The sequence below is a fragment of the Oncorhynchus nerka genome, linkage group LG6 (genome assembly GCF_034236695.1).
Source record: "Oncorhynchus nerka isolate Pitt River linkage group LG6, Oner_Uvic_2.0, whole genome shotgun sequence".
Classification (NCBI taxonomy): domain Eukaryota; kingdom Metazoa; phylum Chordata; class Actinopteri; order Salmoniformes; family Salmonidae; genus Oncorhynchus; species Oncorhynchus nerka.
Genome location: NC_088401.1, coordinates 63363891 through 63381786, shown reverse-complemented (window position 1 = coordinate 63381786; position 17896 = coordinate 63363891). Strand labels below are relative to the sequence as shown.

Here is a 17896-nt window from a genome sequence, read left to right as displayed (position 1 = left end):
TATTATATCTGATTAACAAAATGTGTTCATAAGAAGGGATTGTGTGACACGGACAAGGAGTAATTAAAGTTAATGAACACCATTTCAACTAGGAAGAAAGGAATAATTAAAGTTAATGAACACCATTTCAACTAGGAAGAAAGGAATGGTTTGTGGATTAAGTAAACAGATAAGGTAGTTAACCTATGGTTGAACCGACGTAACTGAGCTCTGGAGTGTTTTAGATAAGGCAGTGAGTGCATTCCTAGGTTTTCTGTTAATTAGAACTGTCAGCTAAGTGGTGATCGATAATGGTGAGGACTCAAAAGTTAATTCAGTTGTGTTGTGTGTCCTGTGTATGTGCTAGGGGGTCAGAATGAACTCAGAATGAACTTTTAAAGTTTCCTTTGACCCGGTCTGGAGGAGGAGATTAATTTTAGGAGCAATGAAATGACGTCATGTTATTGTATATAAACTGTTGCTTGTGGTAACATGGCAGCGCGCTCCGAGAATAAATTCTGTTACCTATTATTGATAAGACTGGTCTCTGTTTATTTTATGCAAACAAGAATCTTACAAATTCTCATAAAATATCTTAAGGGAATTCAATTAATGAAACACATTGGTATAATTAAATTACAGTAACAATAGTGAGGATAGATCTAATGCGATCTAAACGATGAGTGGGACACAAGTGAGGATAGATCTACGGACTAGATAAAGGATTAGTGGGACATCACAGTGAGGCTAGATCTATGGTTCAGCGAAAGGATCAGTGGGACACCATAGTTAGGATGGACATATGGGCTAACTAAAGGATTAGTGGGAGACCATAGTGAGGATAGACCTATGGGCTAACTGAAAGGATTAGTGGGACACCTAAGTGAGGATAGATATATCGGCAAGGTGAAGGATTAGTGGGACATCATAGTGAGGATAGATCTATGGGTTAGCTAAATGATTACTTGGATACCATTGAGAGGATAGATCTATGGGCTAGCTAAAGAATTAGTGGGACACCATAGTGAAGATAGATCTATGAGATAGCTAAAGGATAGTGAGATTAGATCTATGGGCTAGCTAAAGGATTAGTGGGATACCATTGAGAGGATAGATCTATGGGCTAGCTAAAGGATTAGTGGGACACCAGAGTGAGGAAAGATCTATGGACTAGCTAAAGGAGAGTAAGGATAGATCAATGGGCTAGCCAAAGGATTAGTGGGATGACATAGTGGGGATAGATATATGGACTAGCTAAAGGAGAGTAAGGATAGATCAATGGGCTAGCCAAAGGATACATGGGACAACATAGTGATGATATATCTAAAGGATAGCTAAATGATGAAAGGGACACAATTGTGAGGATAGATCTAAGGACAAGCGAAAGGATCAGTGGGACACCATAGTGAGGATAGATCTATAGGCTAGCTAAATGATTAGTGGGACACCATAGTGAGGATAGATCTATGAGCGAGCTAAAGATGATGACCAGGTGGCGAATCGCATCTCTGCATGTCTGGCAGACATATCAGTGTGGATGACGGATCACCACCTCAAGCTGAACCTCGGCAAGACGGAGCTGCTCTTCCTCCCGGGGAAGGACTGCCCATTCCATGATCTCGCCATCACGGTTGACAACTCCATTGTGTCCTCCTCCCAGAGCGCTAAGAACCTTGGCGTGATCCTGGACAACACCCTGTCGTTCTCAACTAACATCAAGGCGGTGGCCCGTTCTTGTAGGTTCATGCTCTACAACATCCGCAGAGTACGACCCTGCCTCACACAGGAAGCAGCGCAGGTCCTAATCCAGGCACTTGTCATCTCCCGTCTGGATTACTGCAACTCGCTGTTGGCTGGGCTCCCTGCCTGTGCCATTAAACCCCTACAACTCATCCAGAACGCCGCAGCCCGTCTGGTGTTCAACCTTCCCAAGTTCTCTCACGTCACCCCGCTCCTCCGCTCTCTCCACTGGCTTCCAGTTGAAGCTCGCATCCACTACAAGACCATGGTGCTTGCCTACGGAGCTGTGAGGGGAACGGCACCTCAGTACCTCCAGGCTCTGATCAGGCCCTACACCCAAACAAGGGCACTGCGTTCATCCACCTCTGGCCTGCTCGCCTCCCTACCACTGAGGAAGTACAGTTCCCGCGCAGCCCAGTCAAAACTGTTCGCTGCTCTGGCCCCCCAATGGTGGAACAAACTCCCTCACGACGCCAGGACAGCGGAGTCAATCACCACCTTCCGGAGACACCTGAAACCCCACCTCTTTCAGGAATACCTAGGATAGGATAAAGTAATCCTTCTCACCCCCCTTAAAAGATTTAGATGCACTATTGTAAAGTGGCTGTTCCACTGGATGTCTTAAGGTGAACGCACCAATTTGTAAGTCACTCTGGATAAGAGCGTCTGCTAAATGACTTAAATGTAATGTAAATGTAAAGGATAGTGAGATTAGATCTATGGGCTCGCTAAAGGATTGTGAGGATATATCTATGGGCTTGCTAAAGAATTAATGGGATACAACAGTGAGGATAGATATATGCGCAACTTAATGATTAGTTGGACACTATAGTGATGCTAGATCTATGGGCTAGCAAAAGGATTAGTGGGATACCATAGTGATGATAGATCTATGAACTAGCAAAAGGATTCGTGGGACACCATAGTGATGATAGATCTAAGGGATAGCTAAAGGATGACAGAAACACAATTCTGAGGATAGATCTATGGGCTAGCTAAAGGATTAGTGGGATACCATAGTGATGATAGATCTATGGGCTAGCTAAAGGATAGTGAGGATATATCTATGGGCTAGCTAAAGGATTAGTGGGACACAAAAGGGTGGATAGATCTATGGGCTAGCTAAAGGATTAGTGGGACACCATAGTGAGGAAAGATCTATGGACAAGCAAAAGGATCAGTAGGACACCATAGTGAGGATAGATCTATACCAGAGTGAGGATAGATCTTTAAGCTAGCCAAAGGATTAGTGGGGATACCACTGCGAGGATAGATCTATGGGCTAGCTAAAGGACTAGTGGGACACCAGAGTAAGTATAGATCTATGGGCTAGTCAAAGGATTAGTGGGACACCATAGTGAGGATAGATCTATGGACAAGCGAAAGGATCAGTAGGACACCATAGTGAGGATAGATCTATACCAGAGTGAGGATAGATCTTTAAGCTAGCCAAAGGATTAGTGGGGATACCACTGCGAGGATAGATCTATGGGCTAGCTAAAGGACTAGTGGGACACCAGAGTAAGGATAGATCTATGGGCTAGTCAAAGGATTAGTGGGACACCATAGTGAGGATAGATCTATGGACAAGCGAAAGGATCAGTAGGACACCATAGTGAGGATAGATCTATACCAGAGTGAGGATAGATCTTTAAGCTAGCCAAAGGATTAGTGGGGATACCACTGCGAGGATAGATCTATTGGCTAGCTAAAGGACTAGTGGGACACCAGAGTGAGGATAGATCTATGGGCTAGCGAAAGGATTAGTGGGACACCAGAGTGAGGATAGATCAATGGGCTAGCTAAAGGATTAGTGGGACACTATAGTGATGCTAGATCTATGGGCTAGCTAAAGGTTTAGTACGACACCATAGTGAGGATAGATCTATGGGCTAGCCAAATGATTAATGGGACACCATAGTGATGATAGATCTAAGGGCTAGCTAAAGAATGAGAGGGACACCATTGTGAGGATATATCTGTGGGCTAGCTAAGGATTAGTGGGATACCATTGCGAGGATAGATATTTGGGCTAGCTAAAGGATTAGTTGGACACTATAGTGATGCTAGATCTATGGGCTAGCTAAAGGTTTAGTACGACACCATAGTGAGGATAGATCTATGGGCTAGCCAAATGATTAATGGGGCACCATAGTGATGATAGATCTAAGGGCTAGCTAAAGAATGAGAGGGACACCATTGTGAGGATATATCTGTGGGCTAGCTAAGGATTAGTGGGATACCATTGCGAGGATAGATATTTGGGCTAGCTAAAGGATTAGTTGGACACTATAGTGATGCTAGATCTATGGGCTAGCTAAAGGATTAATGGGACACCATAGTGAGGATTGTCACGCTCTGACCTTAGATATCTCTGTTTTCTTTATATTTTGGTTTGGTCAGGGTGTGACAAGGGTGGGTATGCTAGTTTTGTATTGTCTAGGGGTTTTTGTATGTCTAGGAGCTTTGGTAAGTCTAGGTATATGTATGTCTATGGTGGCCTCAATTGGTTCCCAATCAGAGGCAGCTGTTTATTGTTGTCTCTGATTGGGGATAATATTTAGGTTGCCATTTTCCCTTTTGGTTTTGTGGGTTCTTGTTCTTTGTTTAAATGCCTGTCTGCACGATCCATATTAGCGTCATGTATTGTTTGTTATTTTGCTAGTTTTTTCAGTGTTTCATTCTTTATTAAAGAAGAATGTACGTATACCACGCTGCACCTTGGTCTCCTCCTTACAATGAACGTGACAAGGATAGATCTATGGGCAAGTTAAAGGATTAGTTGGACACTATAGCTAGCCCATAGATCTATCATTACTATAGTGTCCCACTAAACCTTTAGCTAGCCCATAGATCTATCCTCACTATGGTGTCCAGATCTATTCTCACTATCCTTTGGCTAGCCCATAGATCTATCCTCACTAGGGTATCCCACTAATCCTTTATCTAGCCCATTGATATATCCTCGCAATCCTTTAGCTAGCCCATATATCTATCCTCACTATCCTTTCACTTGTCCATAGATGTATCTTCACTATGGTGTCCCACTAATCCTTTAGCTAGCCCATAGATCTATCCACGATGTTGTGTCATACTAATCCATTAGCTAGCCAATAGATCCATAATCACTACAGCATCCAACTAATCCTTTAGCTAGCCCATAGATCTATCCTCACTATGGTATCCCACTAATCCTTTAGCTAGCCCATAGATCTATCATTACTAAAGGATTAGTGGGACACCATATTAAGGATAGATCTATGAGCTAGCTAAAGAATGAGAGGGACACCATAGTGAGGATAGATCTATGGGCCAGCTAAAGGATAGTGAGAATAGATCTGGGCACCATAGTGAGGATAGATATTTGGGCTAGCTAAAGGATTAATTGGATACCAGAGTGAGGATAGATCTTTGAGCTAGCCAAATGATTAGTGGGACACCATAGTGAGGATAGATCTATGGGCTAGCTAAAGCATTAGTGGGATACCATAGAGAGGATAGATATTTGGGCTAGCTAAAGGATTAGTGGGACACCATAGTGAGGATAGCTCTATGGGCTAGCTAAAGGATTAGTGTGATACCATATTGAGGATAGATCTATGGGCTAGCTAAAGGATTAGTGGGACACCAGAATGAGGATAGATATTTGGGCCAGCTATAGGATTAGTGGGACACCATAGTGAGGATAGATCTATGGGCTAGCTAAAGCATTAGTGGGATACCATAGTGAGGATAGATATTTGGGCTCGCTAAAGGATTAGTTGGACACCATTGTCAAATCAAATCAAATCAATTGTATTAGTCACATACACATGGTTAGCAGATGTTAATGCGAGTGTAGCGAAATGCTTGTGCTTCTAGTTCCGACCATGCAGTAATATCTTACAAGTAATCTAACAATTTCACAACAACTACCTTTTACACACAAGTGTAAAGGAATGAATAAGAATATGTATATATAAATATATGGATGAGCGAAGGCCGAACGGCATAGGCAAGATGCAGTAGATGGTATAGCGTACAGTATATACATACGAGATGAGTAATGTAGGGTATGTAAACATTATATAAAGTGGCATTGTTTAATGTGACTAGCGATATATTTATTATATCCAATTCTTCATGATTAAAGTGGCTAGAGGTTTGAGTTAGTATGTTGGCAGCAGCCACTCAATGTTAGTGATGGCTGTTTAACAGTCTGATGGCCTTGAGATAGAAGCTGTTTTTCAGTCTCTCGGTCCCAGCTTTGATGCACCTGTACTGACCTCGCCTTCTGGATGATAGCGGGGTGAACAGGCAGTGGCTCAGGTGGTTGTTGTCCTTTATGATCTTTTTGGCCTTCCTATGACATCGGGTGGTGTAGGTGTCCTGGAGGGCAGATAGTTTGCCCCCGGTGATACGTTTTGCAGACCTCAATACCTTCTGGAGAGCCTTACGGTTGTGGGCGGAGCAGTTGCCATACCAGGCGGTGATACAGCCCGACAGGATGCTCTCAATTGTGCATCTGTAAAAGTTTGTGTGTTTTTGGTGACAAGCCAAATTTCTTCAGCCTCCTGAGGTTGAAGAGGCGCTGTTGCGCCTTCTTCACCGCGCTGTCTGTGTGGATGAACCATTTCAGTTTGTTCGTGATGTGTACGCCGAGGAACTTAACTTTCCACCTTCTCCACTACTGTCCCGTCGATGTGGATAGGGGGGTGCTCCCTCTGCTGTTTCCTGAGGTCCACGATCATCTCCTTTGTTTTGTTGACATTGAGTGTGAGGTTATTTTCCTGACACCACACTCTGAAGCCCTCACCTCTTCCCTATAGGCCGTCTCGTCGTTGTTGGTAATCAAGCCTACCACTGTAGTGTTGTCTGCAAACTTGATGATTGAGTTGGAGGCGTGCATGGCCACACAGTCCTGGGTGAACAGGGAGTACAGGAGAGGGCTGAGAACGCACCCTTGTGAGGCCCCAGTGTTGAGGATCAGCGGGGTGGAGATGTTGTTTCCTACCCTCACCACCTGGGGGCATCCTGTCAGGAAGTCCAGGACCCAGTTGCACAGGGTGGTGTCGAGACCCAGGGTTTCGAGCTTAATGAAGAGTTTGGAGGGTACTATGGTGTTAAATGCTGAGCTGTGGTCGATGAACAGCATTCTTACATAGGTATTCCTCTTGTCCATGTGGGTTAGGGCAGTGTGAGTGTGATTGCTTCGTCTCTGGACCTATTGGGGCGGTAAGCAAATTGGAGTGGGTCTAGGATGTCAGGTAGGTTGGAGGTGATATGATCCTTGACTAGTCTCTCAAAGCACTTCATGATGACGGAAGTGAGTGTAGATAGTCGTTTAGCTCAGTTACCTTGGCTTTCTTCTTGAACAGGAACAATGGTGACCCTCTTAAAGCATGTGGGAACAGCAGACTGGGATAGGGATTGATTGAATATGTCCGTAAACACACCAGCCAACTGGTCTGCGCATGCTCTGAGGATGTGGCTAGGGATGCCGTTTGGGCCTGCAGCCTTGCGAGGATTAACACGTTTAAATGTTTTACTCCCGTTGGCTGCGGTGAAGGAGAGCCCACCGGAATTGGTAGCGGGCTGTGTCGCTGGCACTGTATTGTCCTCAAAGCGAGCAAAGAAGTTGTTTAGTTTGTCTGGGAGCAAGACATCTAGTGATGCTAGATATATGGGCTAGCTAAAGGATTCGTGGGACACCATAGTGGGGATAGATCTATGGGCTAGCTAACGAATTAGTGGGACACCATTGAAATAATAACAGAACTGGGGCTTTTATTAACACACACATATAAATGGATGGCGCACACGCACACACACACACACACACACACACACACCCTTACTGCTTTTCACTCCACGAAGTGAAGCACGATGTCAGTACATTTCAAACTGAAACGATAATATTCCCAGCATGCTTTAGTTAAAGGGTATTTTCTCCTTTTTCTGTTGTATGAGAGAGTAGCCACCATAGTGAGTTGTTGTGCCTGGGGTCTAACCTTGGATAATTAACCTCTGCAATCCCATTCAAATAGTGAATGGATCAGACCCTGCCTGTTTCTCTGTGAGAATTATTCTTTAGAAGGCCCTGGGGATACGAAGCATAATGGCTTAAAGTGCAAAACCACCACTTGTTAACCTCATTTTCATGAGTGCATTTCTATGTTTTGTAGAAAACTGTATAAAGTTCTACCAGATGACATCATAAAAAGTTAAGATATTTAAAAAACGGTGATTTTCAAATACTATGACATTTGCAGTGATATGGGGGGAAGAAAATACCCTTCCTCTGGCTAGAAAATCGTTGCAGGTTTTGAAAATCACTGTTTTTCTTACTTTTAATCCTACCCTGTGATGTCACAGAGAAGTATTTTTAGGAGCTGTCTAATCTTTCTAACCACATATCATAGAAACGCGTTGTTTTCACATATGTAGACACTGACTTGGTGCTGGAGATGATGGAGTTTGAAAAGTGGCGGAATTTCCCTTTAAATGTGTGAAAAACATGGTGGTGATGCATAGAGACATTTTCAAGGTTGTGTACATTTCTAAAGTCTATGCAGTATGATAAGTGAAAAGATACTTTCATTATCCAAACTATACTAAGAATGGTGCATTATAATGTACTTGAATTCCGTATGCCTGTACAGTTAGCAATGCTGATATATTTTTCTAAAGCTGTTTACCGTGGTACAAAGCAGTAACAAACAAGAATTGTAGGTGCATTAGGGATACTATCCTTACATTATGCAAATTCTAGAGAAATGCTGTGTCCTTGAAAAGCCACTGTGCTTTCAGATGGACACTACCCACAATGCATCAGTGGGTCCTAGACAACACATCAGCATTCACTAATTGGACCAATAAACACACAGCTGGTTGCCTCATCAAACTCAACGCCACTTTTGCTCATTTCGCTTTGTTATTATTGTGGTAACATTGGTATAGTGTTTAGTTCATCAGCTGATCTCCTGAAATCAGTGTACATTGTTTTGAGTCAGTGAAGAAGAGCCTAGTGATAATGCCAATACATTTAACTCCAGCTGTAAGCTGTCTTCATATGTTTTTCTTATGTTTCTGGAGGGAATAGTCAGCAGTGTGGTCTTCTGACATATTGACAATTACCTCGCCTGTATATGTCCGTTCTACATAACGGTCATCACCTAATCTCTAATATGTCATAGAGAATAATTTGCCTTATACAATTGTATGCTATTCGTAATGATCTAACAAGATAAATTACAATCAATTAGGGACAGCTATGTTTGTGGCCTATATGGCCTCAGCAATACAATACATCATCCACATTCATCAATATGATCATGAAGTAAAGAAATCCATCAAACTGAAAAAAATGGAACAGGAAGTGAATGGAATAGGTCCCTGTCTCTTATCTATACCCTGGTTGGGACTATGGTTACTGTAGGAATGTGACAGGAAAAAGGTGGGACCATTGTCCAAGCTTCCTGCTAGTCGGACCAACACAGTGTTTGGGCAAAACCTTTTCTTTTGGAGTTAGACATGTAACTATTTTATGGGATCAAGGATTAGCATCAGTCTTGGGGTCAAATACTGTTTGAAATCATTTTAAATGCTTTATCTGTTTAAGACTAAGAGATTCAGATTTTACGATTAGATTGCTTAATTGAGCTTGCCTGTCTTAAAGGACCAATAGGATCTCAAAACTGCAAACCCTGCCCACTTCAGGAAGACTAGAGCAAACGGCCAATAGTATTGAACCCAGGTCTGATTGATTAGCACAGTTGTTCAAGTTTGATATGCACTTGTCTGTGACAGCCTTTCTTAAAGTATCAGTGGCAATCCAAAGTGGGTCGCAGACTTGTTAATGGTGGGTCGAAACATGTCAGAGAAAAAAATATATATATATATATATAAACTCAGCAAAAAAGAAACATCTTATCACTGTTAACTGCGTTTATTTTCGGGAAACTTAACATGTGTAAATATTTGTATGAACATAAGATTCAACAACTGAGACATATATACAAGTTCCACAGACATGTGACTAACAGAAATGGAATAATGTGTCCCTGAACAAAGGGTGGGTCAAAATCAAAAGTAACAGTCAGTATCTGGTGTGGCCACCAGCTGTATTAAGTACTGCAGTGCATCTCCTCCTCATGGACTGCACCAGATTTGCCAGTTCTTGCTGTGAGATGTTACCCCACTCTTCCACCAAGGCACCTGCAAGTTCCCTGACATTTCTGGGGGGAATGGCCCTAGCCCTCACTCTCTGATCCAACAGGTCCCAGACGTGCTCAATGGGATTGAGATCCGGGCTCTTCGCTGGCCATGGCAGAACACTGACATTCCTGTCTTGCAGGAAATCATGCACAGAATGAGCAGTATGGCTGGTGGCAATGCCATGCTGGAGGGTCATGTCAGGATGAGCCTGCAGGAAGTGTACCACATGAGGGAGGAGGATGTCTACCCTGTAACGCACAGCATTGAGATTGCCTGCAATGACAACGAATGAGTGAGTGTTCATGTGCAAAGGATTAGCATTTCAATTGTTATAATTATCACTCTGTAGTGACTTCTTAGTTGACCCCCACTTCCCCTTTTGTCTAACAAGCCGCGATGCCGGTTTAGCCCACTAGGGCACATTTCCCTATCAGTTCTTGTAAACACATTTACCCTGTTTGTTTGTTTATGCATTTCTGTGAATTACTTAGTTAGTAATAAATAAATGATTTAAGACAATTGATGTATAGATGACTCATAGTGAAGACTGGGTTCGTGCAGACAACCAACAATTTAAGACGTTTGGAATGAGACTAAGTAAATAATTCATTAATCAGTAGACTATGGATCAGATATGAAAATATCTGAAAGGTTATATTAGGAAATTATAACCTTGTAATCTGAATATTTTTCCTTGGTGCCCCGACTTCCTAGTTAATTACAGTTACAGGATTAATCAGTTGATCGCGTAATACTAATTACAGAGAATATTTTATAAAAACTATAAGTCTTCAATTTAATGACAGTAAAGACATGACATATGTATGTATGTATGTATGTATGTATGTATGTATGTATGTATGTACAGTATGTATGTATGTATGTATGTATGTATGTATGTATGTATGTATGTATGTATGTATGTATGTATGTACTTGTTATGTCAGTCACCAGCAGTCACTCAATTAGCCATGCTTCCCTTTTGTAGATTTGTAAGTTAGTCTAGCCAGCTATCTAAACTTGAAGTACTCATGGCCGAATACCAACCCGGGCACGCAGGGCACTTACCCAGGGGCCCTGACCTCCAGGGGGTCTCCATTAATTTTGTTAAGTCACTCTCACTCAGATATCATAATAAAAGGAAAGGGGAATACCTAGTCAGTTGTACAACTGAATGCGTTCAACTTAAATGTGTCTTCTGCATTTAACTCAACCCCTCGCATGGCATAGGTCATCTCAAAATGGGTAGAATTGCAGGAAATTTGGTGTAAAACAGCAAAGAAATCTCTGCCCCATGGCAAAATGAGTAGAATTTCATTATAATTTCGTTTTTATTGCACAATTTTCTCTCCGCCTCATGGAATAATGTGTAGAATTGCAGAAAACGTGCATTAAAACAGATACATTTTCTTTACGCCCCATGGCAAAATGTGTAGAATTATAGGAAATTAACTCTGAAACTTAGGGCACCAAAAGGGGGCATGTTTTCATAAACTTGGGTACCCAGAAAACACAGAATTTATAACTTGTGTGCCAGGTTGAAAAAGATTACGGTAGTTTAAGGTGGTATATGGCCGTTTCAGGCCAGTTAGGTACTGAAGGACTTACCTAGGATTGGATTTTGTGTCCTTTTTATGTGCTGCTCAAATCACATGTAAACAGAGCAAGGTTTCCACATATTGGGAATTCCCTTGCATGGTTGAGGATGAAGAAAGGTAGAATGTAATTCCCAGATGGGAATGTCATTTCCAGATGGGGACAGTGCAGTGTACAGTAGCCTAAAGCAATGTACTGACAACCATCACCTAATGCTCAGTTCCACATGGACCCCTATCCCCTACCACTGGGCACATAATGTAGATCTGAGAAGAATTAGCAATATGGTAATAACCCACACTCTGATAGACTGGGAGGGGTGACTTTTTGCCTTAATGCTTATACAGTAGCCAATCCGTTCAGATCTACACAAATTACTAGGGATTGGGAACAGTGGGCAAGGGACTAGTTGCTGATTTTGGAACAGGCCACCTGATTACATAACAAATAGACAGTCAGTCAACCAGCAGTCAGTCAACAGAAAAGTAAATGATTTGATTTCACTAAACCCAATTTACCTCAATCCACCTCAGGAGTGCTAAGGTTTGGGCACACTGGCTAAATCCAGGTGAATCTTTTAAATTCACATAACTGCATTCCAAACTGAACACAGTAGATCATGCTGGCCGATATTATTCTAGCACCCTCCATTCACGTAGCCTTGTATGAACCATCCTGATCTCGCGATCTTACATTCTGTTTTGCTACAAACATTCTGTTAAGCTACACACAGAATGTAAGCTCTCGAGATCAGGATGGTTCAAATGAGGCTACCACTAAAGTGCTTTTGTTTTCTTCTCTCTATCTCTCTCTCTGTGTCTCTCTCTCTCTGTCTATCTCTCTGTCTCTCTCTCTTTCTCTCTCTCTCTGTCTCTCTCACTCTCTTTCTCTCTCTCTCTCTCCCTCACTCTCTTTCTCTCTCTCTCTCACCTATAGTTTCTCACTCGTAGCGTTATGCTTCATCCCTCACTCTCCCGCTGAATATGAATGACTTCTATGCTAATGTGTTTACAGCGGCTGAGGTCGAGCAGACCCCTCCTCTGAATGGTAATCCGACTCCTCATTTGCATATCCGCTTAAGTGTCAGATTCCCCCACAACCCCTAAATCACGGCAGTGTGTGGAGAGGCTTCATATGGAGGCCAGCGGCCCCTGAGCAACGGTCCATAATCATTGCGGTCGAACCGTACGTTCCGTACGTATACGGTCACATAACAATCAAAGGCTGTTTTGATTGGGAAAGGGAAAGGGGGATACCTAGTCAGTTGAATACTGAATGTATTCTGAATGCATTTAACCCAACCCATCTGGTAGGTCAGAAAAGGTTTGCTGTGTAAAATGAAAGGTAATAGGGCAATGGCAAGCCGTGTGTTGAAGAACAAGTGATGGGTTTTAGTCGTTAGTAAACGTTCAGTCGTCTATCATAGTGGATTCCTAATACAGTTTACAGTATGACCTACAGTTGCTCGTTCAAAAATAATCATGATGGAAAAAGAAAAACAGAGATTATGAATGTAAGACGATACAATAGAAACTGTAAGCTTATTATGACTTATTGATGTTTATTCAAATCCATTTATGTTTTATATGACTGAACCTGATGGGATTATATCAGGGATGAAAAACACCAATATGATAACAGCGATAAACAGCATTTAACAGTTGGGCTGAATCTATTAAGAGTCATAAATGTTGTACAATAAGATGTACTGAGGATTGTCATCTAACAGGCTCATTTTGAATAGGCTGACTTCTCAGCAACATGCTTGAGAAACTGAACTTAATTTGATATCACTTCAGGTGATTAATAGTTTATATAAACTTCATCATATAGCATACCGCAATGTTTACTGCATCAACAACCTTAAAGTATGCATACATTAGTAACATGTGTGATCTTCATCCAGCAAAATAGCATAGTTTACCGAAAAAACAACACAACTATTACTTGTCTAAAACAGCTCCATAATGTCAAACAGATGCTACTGAGGTTCAAAGACACTACGATTCAACATTGCTGCCGAGACTCAAAGTAATGCTGCAGCAAATGCTGTTCTCTGGGCCAAATTATTCTCATCAGCTGGGCAGTGCATGGACATTAGTGACTCATATTAGTTGCCCGCCAACAACAACTTAATGTAAAAACTGAATCCCAGCAGACATGTGTCTGGGGTTGGTAACTCAACAACAAACATCAATACAGACCAATCAACAAATCTATAGGCACACCCATCATAATGGTTTCTGTCTGGTAGAGAACATATTCAAAATGGTTGGCATCACTGTATATCTATTTACCTTTACTAAATACAAAAGATGGTAGGTAAAAAGGCTGATGAATTGTAGGCTACCTGACATGTTCCTATACAAGCCATATAGTCCTTCTACTGAATAGTGTTTGGCATGATTCAACAGCCATATCCTCACTAATATTTCTGACAGGAAAATGACATAACTGTTCTGAAAAGACAACAAAAAAAACCTATACCCATCCAATTGAGCAATTCTTGATGTTTAAAAAAAAAAATCAACTAGGACATCATCAGCTAGACAGGAAATGATTCCACAACAGCTGGCAGGATGTGATGTCGGATGAAATATTAAAGAACAAGTCTAAGACACATATTCAGGGCTGAGTCCCAAATGGCACCATATTCCCTGTATAGTGCACTACTATGAAGGGAATAGGGTGTCATTTGGGAAGCAAACACAAGTCCTATTCAGCTATTTTCATTTAATGGCCCATTTTATAAAACATGACAATCAAGGCTAAAAAATAATAACCAACTGAGATGAATCTCACGAATAAAGTCCTTTAGTTTTCATAAAAAATCTCTATTGTTTCTGCCTCTTTTGTTGTTGGTGGTTGAGAGATTCAAAATGCAAAGTTCCCCAAAATATTATTATCTGAGCCATTTTTGATCTCCATGCATGTAGAACACTTTGTCATTACCCTGATTTTCCCCATTCAATCCATCATAGAAATTAAGGAAATGAATGCAAACAAAATTATATTTAATGCCTTTATGGCTGAAATGATGGCTATGATGACAGTAATACATTGGTTGTGTATATATATATATATATATTGGTGGTGTGTAGGGTATGTTCCTGGGAGTTGTTGCAGGCTTGGTATCTGAGGTAGGCTACAGGAGTGGAAGTCCACTGGGGCTTGGACCACTCCTGTTGAATAATTCATGAATGGTGTGCCATTGCATCTCTGCAACATTGCCTTGGTCTTCTTAAAGTTGCAACACCCCTATACACAGGAAAGTCTACATCTACACTGTAAAGCATAACCATTGAACTCACTGAGTGAATTGAGTCAAATTAATTTCAATTGTAATAATCAAATTGATTGTTTTACGTTCTACTTACACAATTATTGCTTGCTCCATTACTTTCAACCATTGTCACAGATATAACCAATATCTATCACCATTTTATAGATTTAACCGATATCTATCACAATCTTTACTGTGGTTCAACCATTCTTACAGACTTAACCAATATCTATCAATCACAATCTTTAATGTGGTTCAACCATTCTTACAGACATAACCAATATCTATCAATCACAATCTTTACTGTGGTTCAACCATTCTTACAGATATAACCAATATCTATCAATCACAATCTTTACTGTGGTTCAACCATTCTTACAGATATAACCAATATCTATCAATCACAATCTTTACTGTGGTTCAACCATTCTTACAGACTTAACCAATATCTATCAATCACAATCTTTACTGTGGTTCAACCATTCTTACAGATATAACCAATATCTATCAATCACAATCTTTACTGTGGTTCAACCATTCTTACAGATATAAACAATATCTATCACCATTCTTACAGACTTAACCAATATCTATCAATCACAATCTTTACTGTGGTTCAACCATTCTTACAGACTTAACCAATATCTATCAATCACAATATTTAATGTGGTTCAACCATTCTTAGACATAACCAATATCTATCAATCACAATCTTTAATGTGGTTCAACCATTCTTACAGATATAACCAATATCTATCACCATTCTTACAGACTTAACCAATATCTATCACCATTCTTACAGACTTAACCAATATCTATCACCATTCTTACAGACTTAACCAATATCTATCACCATTCTTACAGACTTAACCAATATCTATCACCATTCTTACAGACTTAACCAATATCTATCGATCACAATCTTTAATGTGGTTCAACCATTCTTACAGACTTAACCAATATCTATCAATCACAATCTTTACTGTGGTTCAACCATTCTTACAGACTTAACCAATATCTATCAATCACAATCTTTACTGTGGTTCCGATTCAAATTCCCAGTGGTCGAGTTAAATGCAGTTGGACAAAACAATGGTGATATTTAAAATCAACTGTGAAACTGGTGTTCAAGTTTAAAATACGAAGACAAGTCAGTAGATTCTTGGTTCTCTCTTCAATTCCCCAAATGGCCGAACAGACTTAAAGCCAACCACTGTCAAATCCTTGCAACTTGACGTCTTCTTAGAACGTCTTATTCTTGATCATTTAGCATAATGCTAATTCAGTGTAACCCAGTATTTTGACATACGGGCAGCAATGCCAGTCATGACAGCCATACCCATAACAAGTAGACATTGGGACTGTTCAGCTTTAATTGTATTCTAAAACAGCATGCTTTTACTGTGATTGTTCATTATAATTGGCAAACATACCCATGTATGACTTTTTAAACAAATGTATCAAAGCAACTACTTCTAAATCCATGTCTTTAACCATCAGTCTGTCATGTTCAATATTTGATACTTCAGTTGAAGTGACCCAAATCCAAGGTGGCACAAACCTGATTGATGGCCAAGTACATAATTCTTACATGTTTTGAAAAAATATTTTTTTTCCTAATTGAACTTTAATTGAACTGATAAAGACAACTGATAAAGACAACTAAAATAACAAACATACATTTTGTTGTTACTAATGATCTATTTAGTAAGTGTTTGTGTTCTAGCCTACTGTTTAAAAAAATGTAGGAATCTTCCAATATCAGTGAAATATGAAACCAAAACTCACTGAACTGAACATATTTCCTTGCTCAGTCATTTTACATGATAGCCCTATCCAAATAAAAAAATGTTCTCCTTGAAAATGTTACGTCAAATTATCTGTCCTTCATGTAATTTAGGATAATAAAAAACTACACCTAACATGGATATTACATACTTGGAAGGTTGGACACATCTGCGACATTAACACATCTGTATTTACAAATATAACCACTTTCCAGGTTAAACTACTGAGCCGACCCGAACAGCACGAGAACCTGTGCCGCAACACTTCAATTTCTACTCCCAAAACAAACATCCCAACACCTTTAATTAACAGGACAACCCCGTTCATAGCATACACTGAGCAGCACTCACCTCTGTACGAGATTGTAGTCGTTTGTTCATCTCGTAGATCCTATACTCGGGTTGGACCATGTAGGGCGAGTGCCTTCTGTAGAAGGGTCCGAATGGGGAGGAATAGAACGGGTCGTTGGGAGGGTTCGACATGTTGAGTTCTTGCCGCGGTAACAAGCTGCACAGCGCAATTTCAACATCCACGCAACGCACATGGAGTGCGATGCTCTTGAAAGCGCTGTGGTACCAGCCGCTATACAAGGCTGAGCTACTCTGCACGTTGGGCTGACTAGTTCGCTGCTATAGCGGGGAGGTGAGGATGGGGAGGGGGGGGGGGGGGGGGGGTCTGGAAGGCAGGGTAGGAGAGAGGGAGGGGGAGCGCATGGTCATTGGACGGGTTTGAGGTCTGCATGGTTCCAGTCTAAGGGTAGTTTCCTGGTTCTATCCTTGTATTGGAGTCGACTCCAGTTCCTATCAGACAGTTTTTGCTTTGGGGACTTTTTTTGTTACCACACAGTACATTTACTGTGTAAATTTTACTCAGATTGAATACAATTATACTCTACAAAAGATAACATTTGGTCCCGGTCTAAAAATAGTAAAAATTACTCTTGTTGCAGAGGTAAATTTTCAGAGTTATTTCTACTCTATTCAGTGTTTATATTTAACTCTACAAACTGTAATATACTCTATTTAGAGTAACATGGAAATAACTCTACTGCCAATTCACTCAATACACTGAGAAATCCCCAGCCGCGTCCTCAGAGCCTGCGTTTGTGTTTACGGACATATTCAATCAATCCTTATCACAGTCTGCTGTTCCCACATGCTTCAAGAGGGCCACCATTGTTCCTGTTCCCAAGAAAGTCAAAGTAACTGAGCTAAATGACCATCGCCCCGTAGCACTCACTTCCGTCATCATGAAGTGCTTTGAGAGACTCGTCAAGGACCATATCACCTCCACCCTACCTGACACCCTAGACCC

General features: G+C 41.0%; 1 protein-coding gene across 4 annotated transcripts in view; it reads right to left on the bottom strand.

The window, feature by feature from the left end:
- The window catches only part of LOC115130826 (LIM domain-binding protein 2-like), a 118102-nt gene extending 100915 nt beyond the window's left edge, over positions 1 to 17187 (bottom strand). For all 4 annotated transcript variants that reach the window (XM_029662315.2, XM_029662316.2, XM_065019782.1 and 1 more), the window contains exon 1: positions 16933 to 17187. In XM_029662315.2, coding sequence (XP_029518175.1) covers positions 16933 to 17064 — 132 coding nt within the window. In that variant the 5' untranslated portion in view covers positions 17065 to 17187. The remainder of the gene's footprint in view (positions 1 to 16932) is intronic.
- Positions 17188 to 17896: the final 709 nt, after the last annotated feature.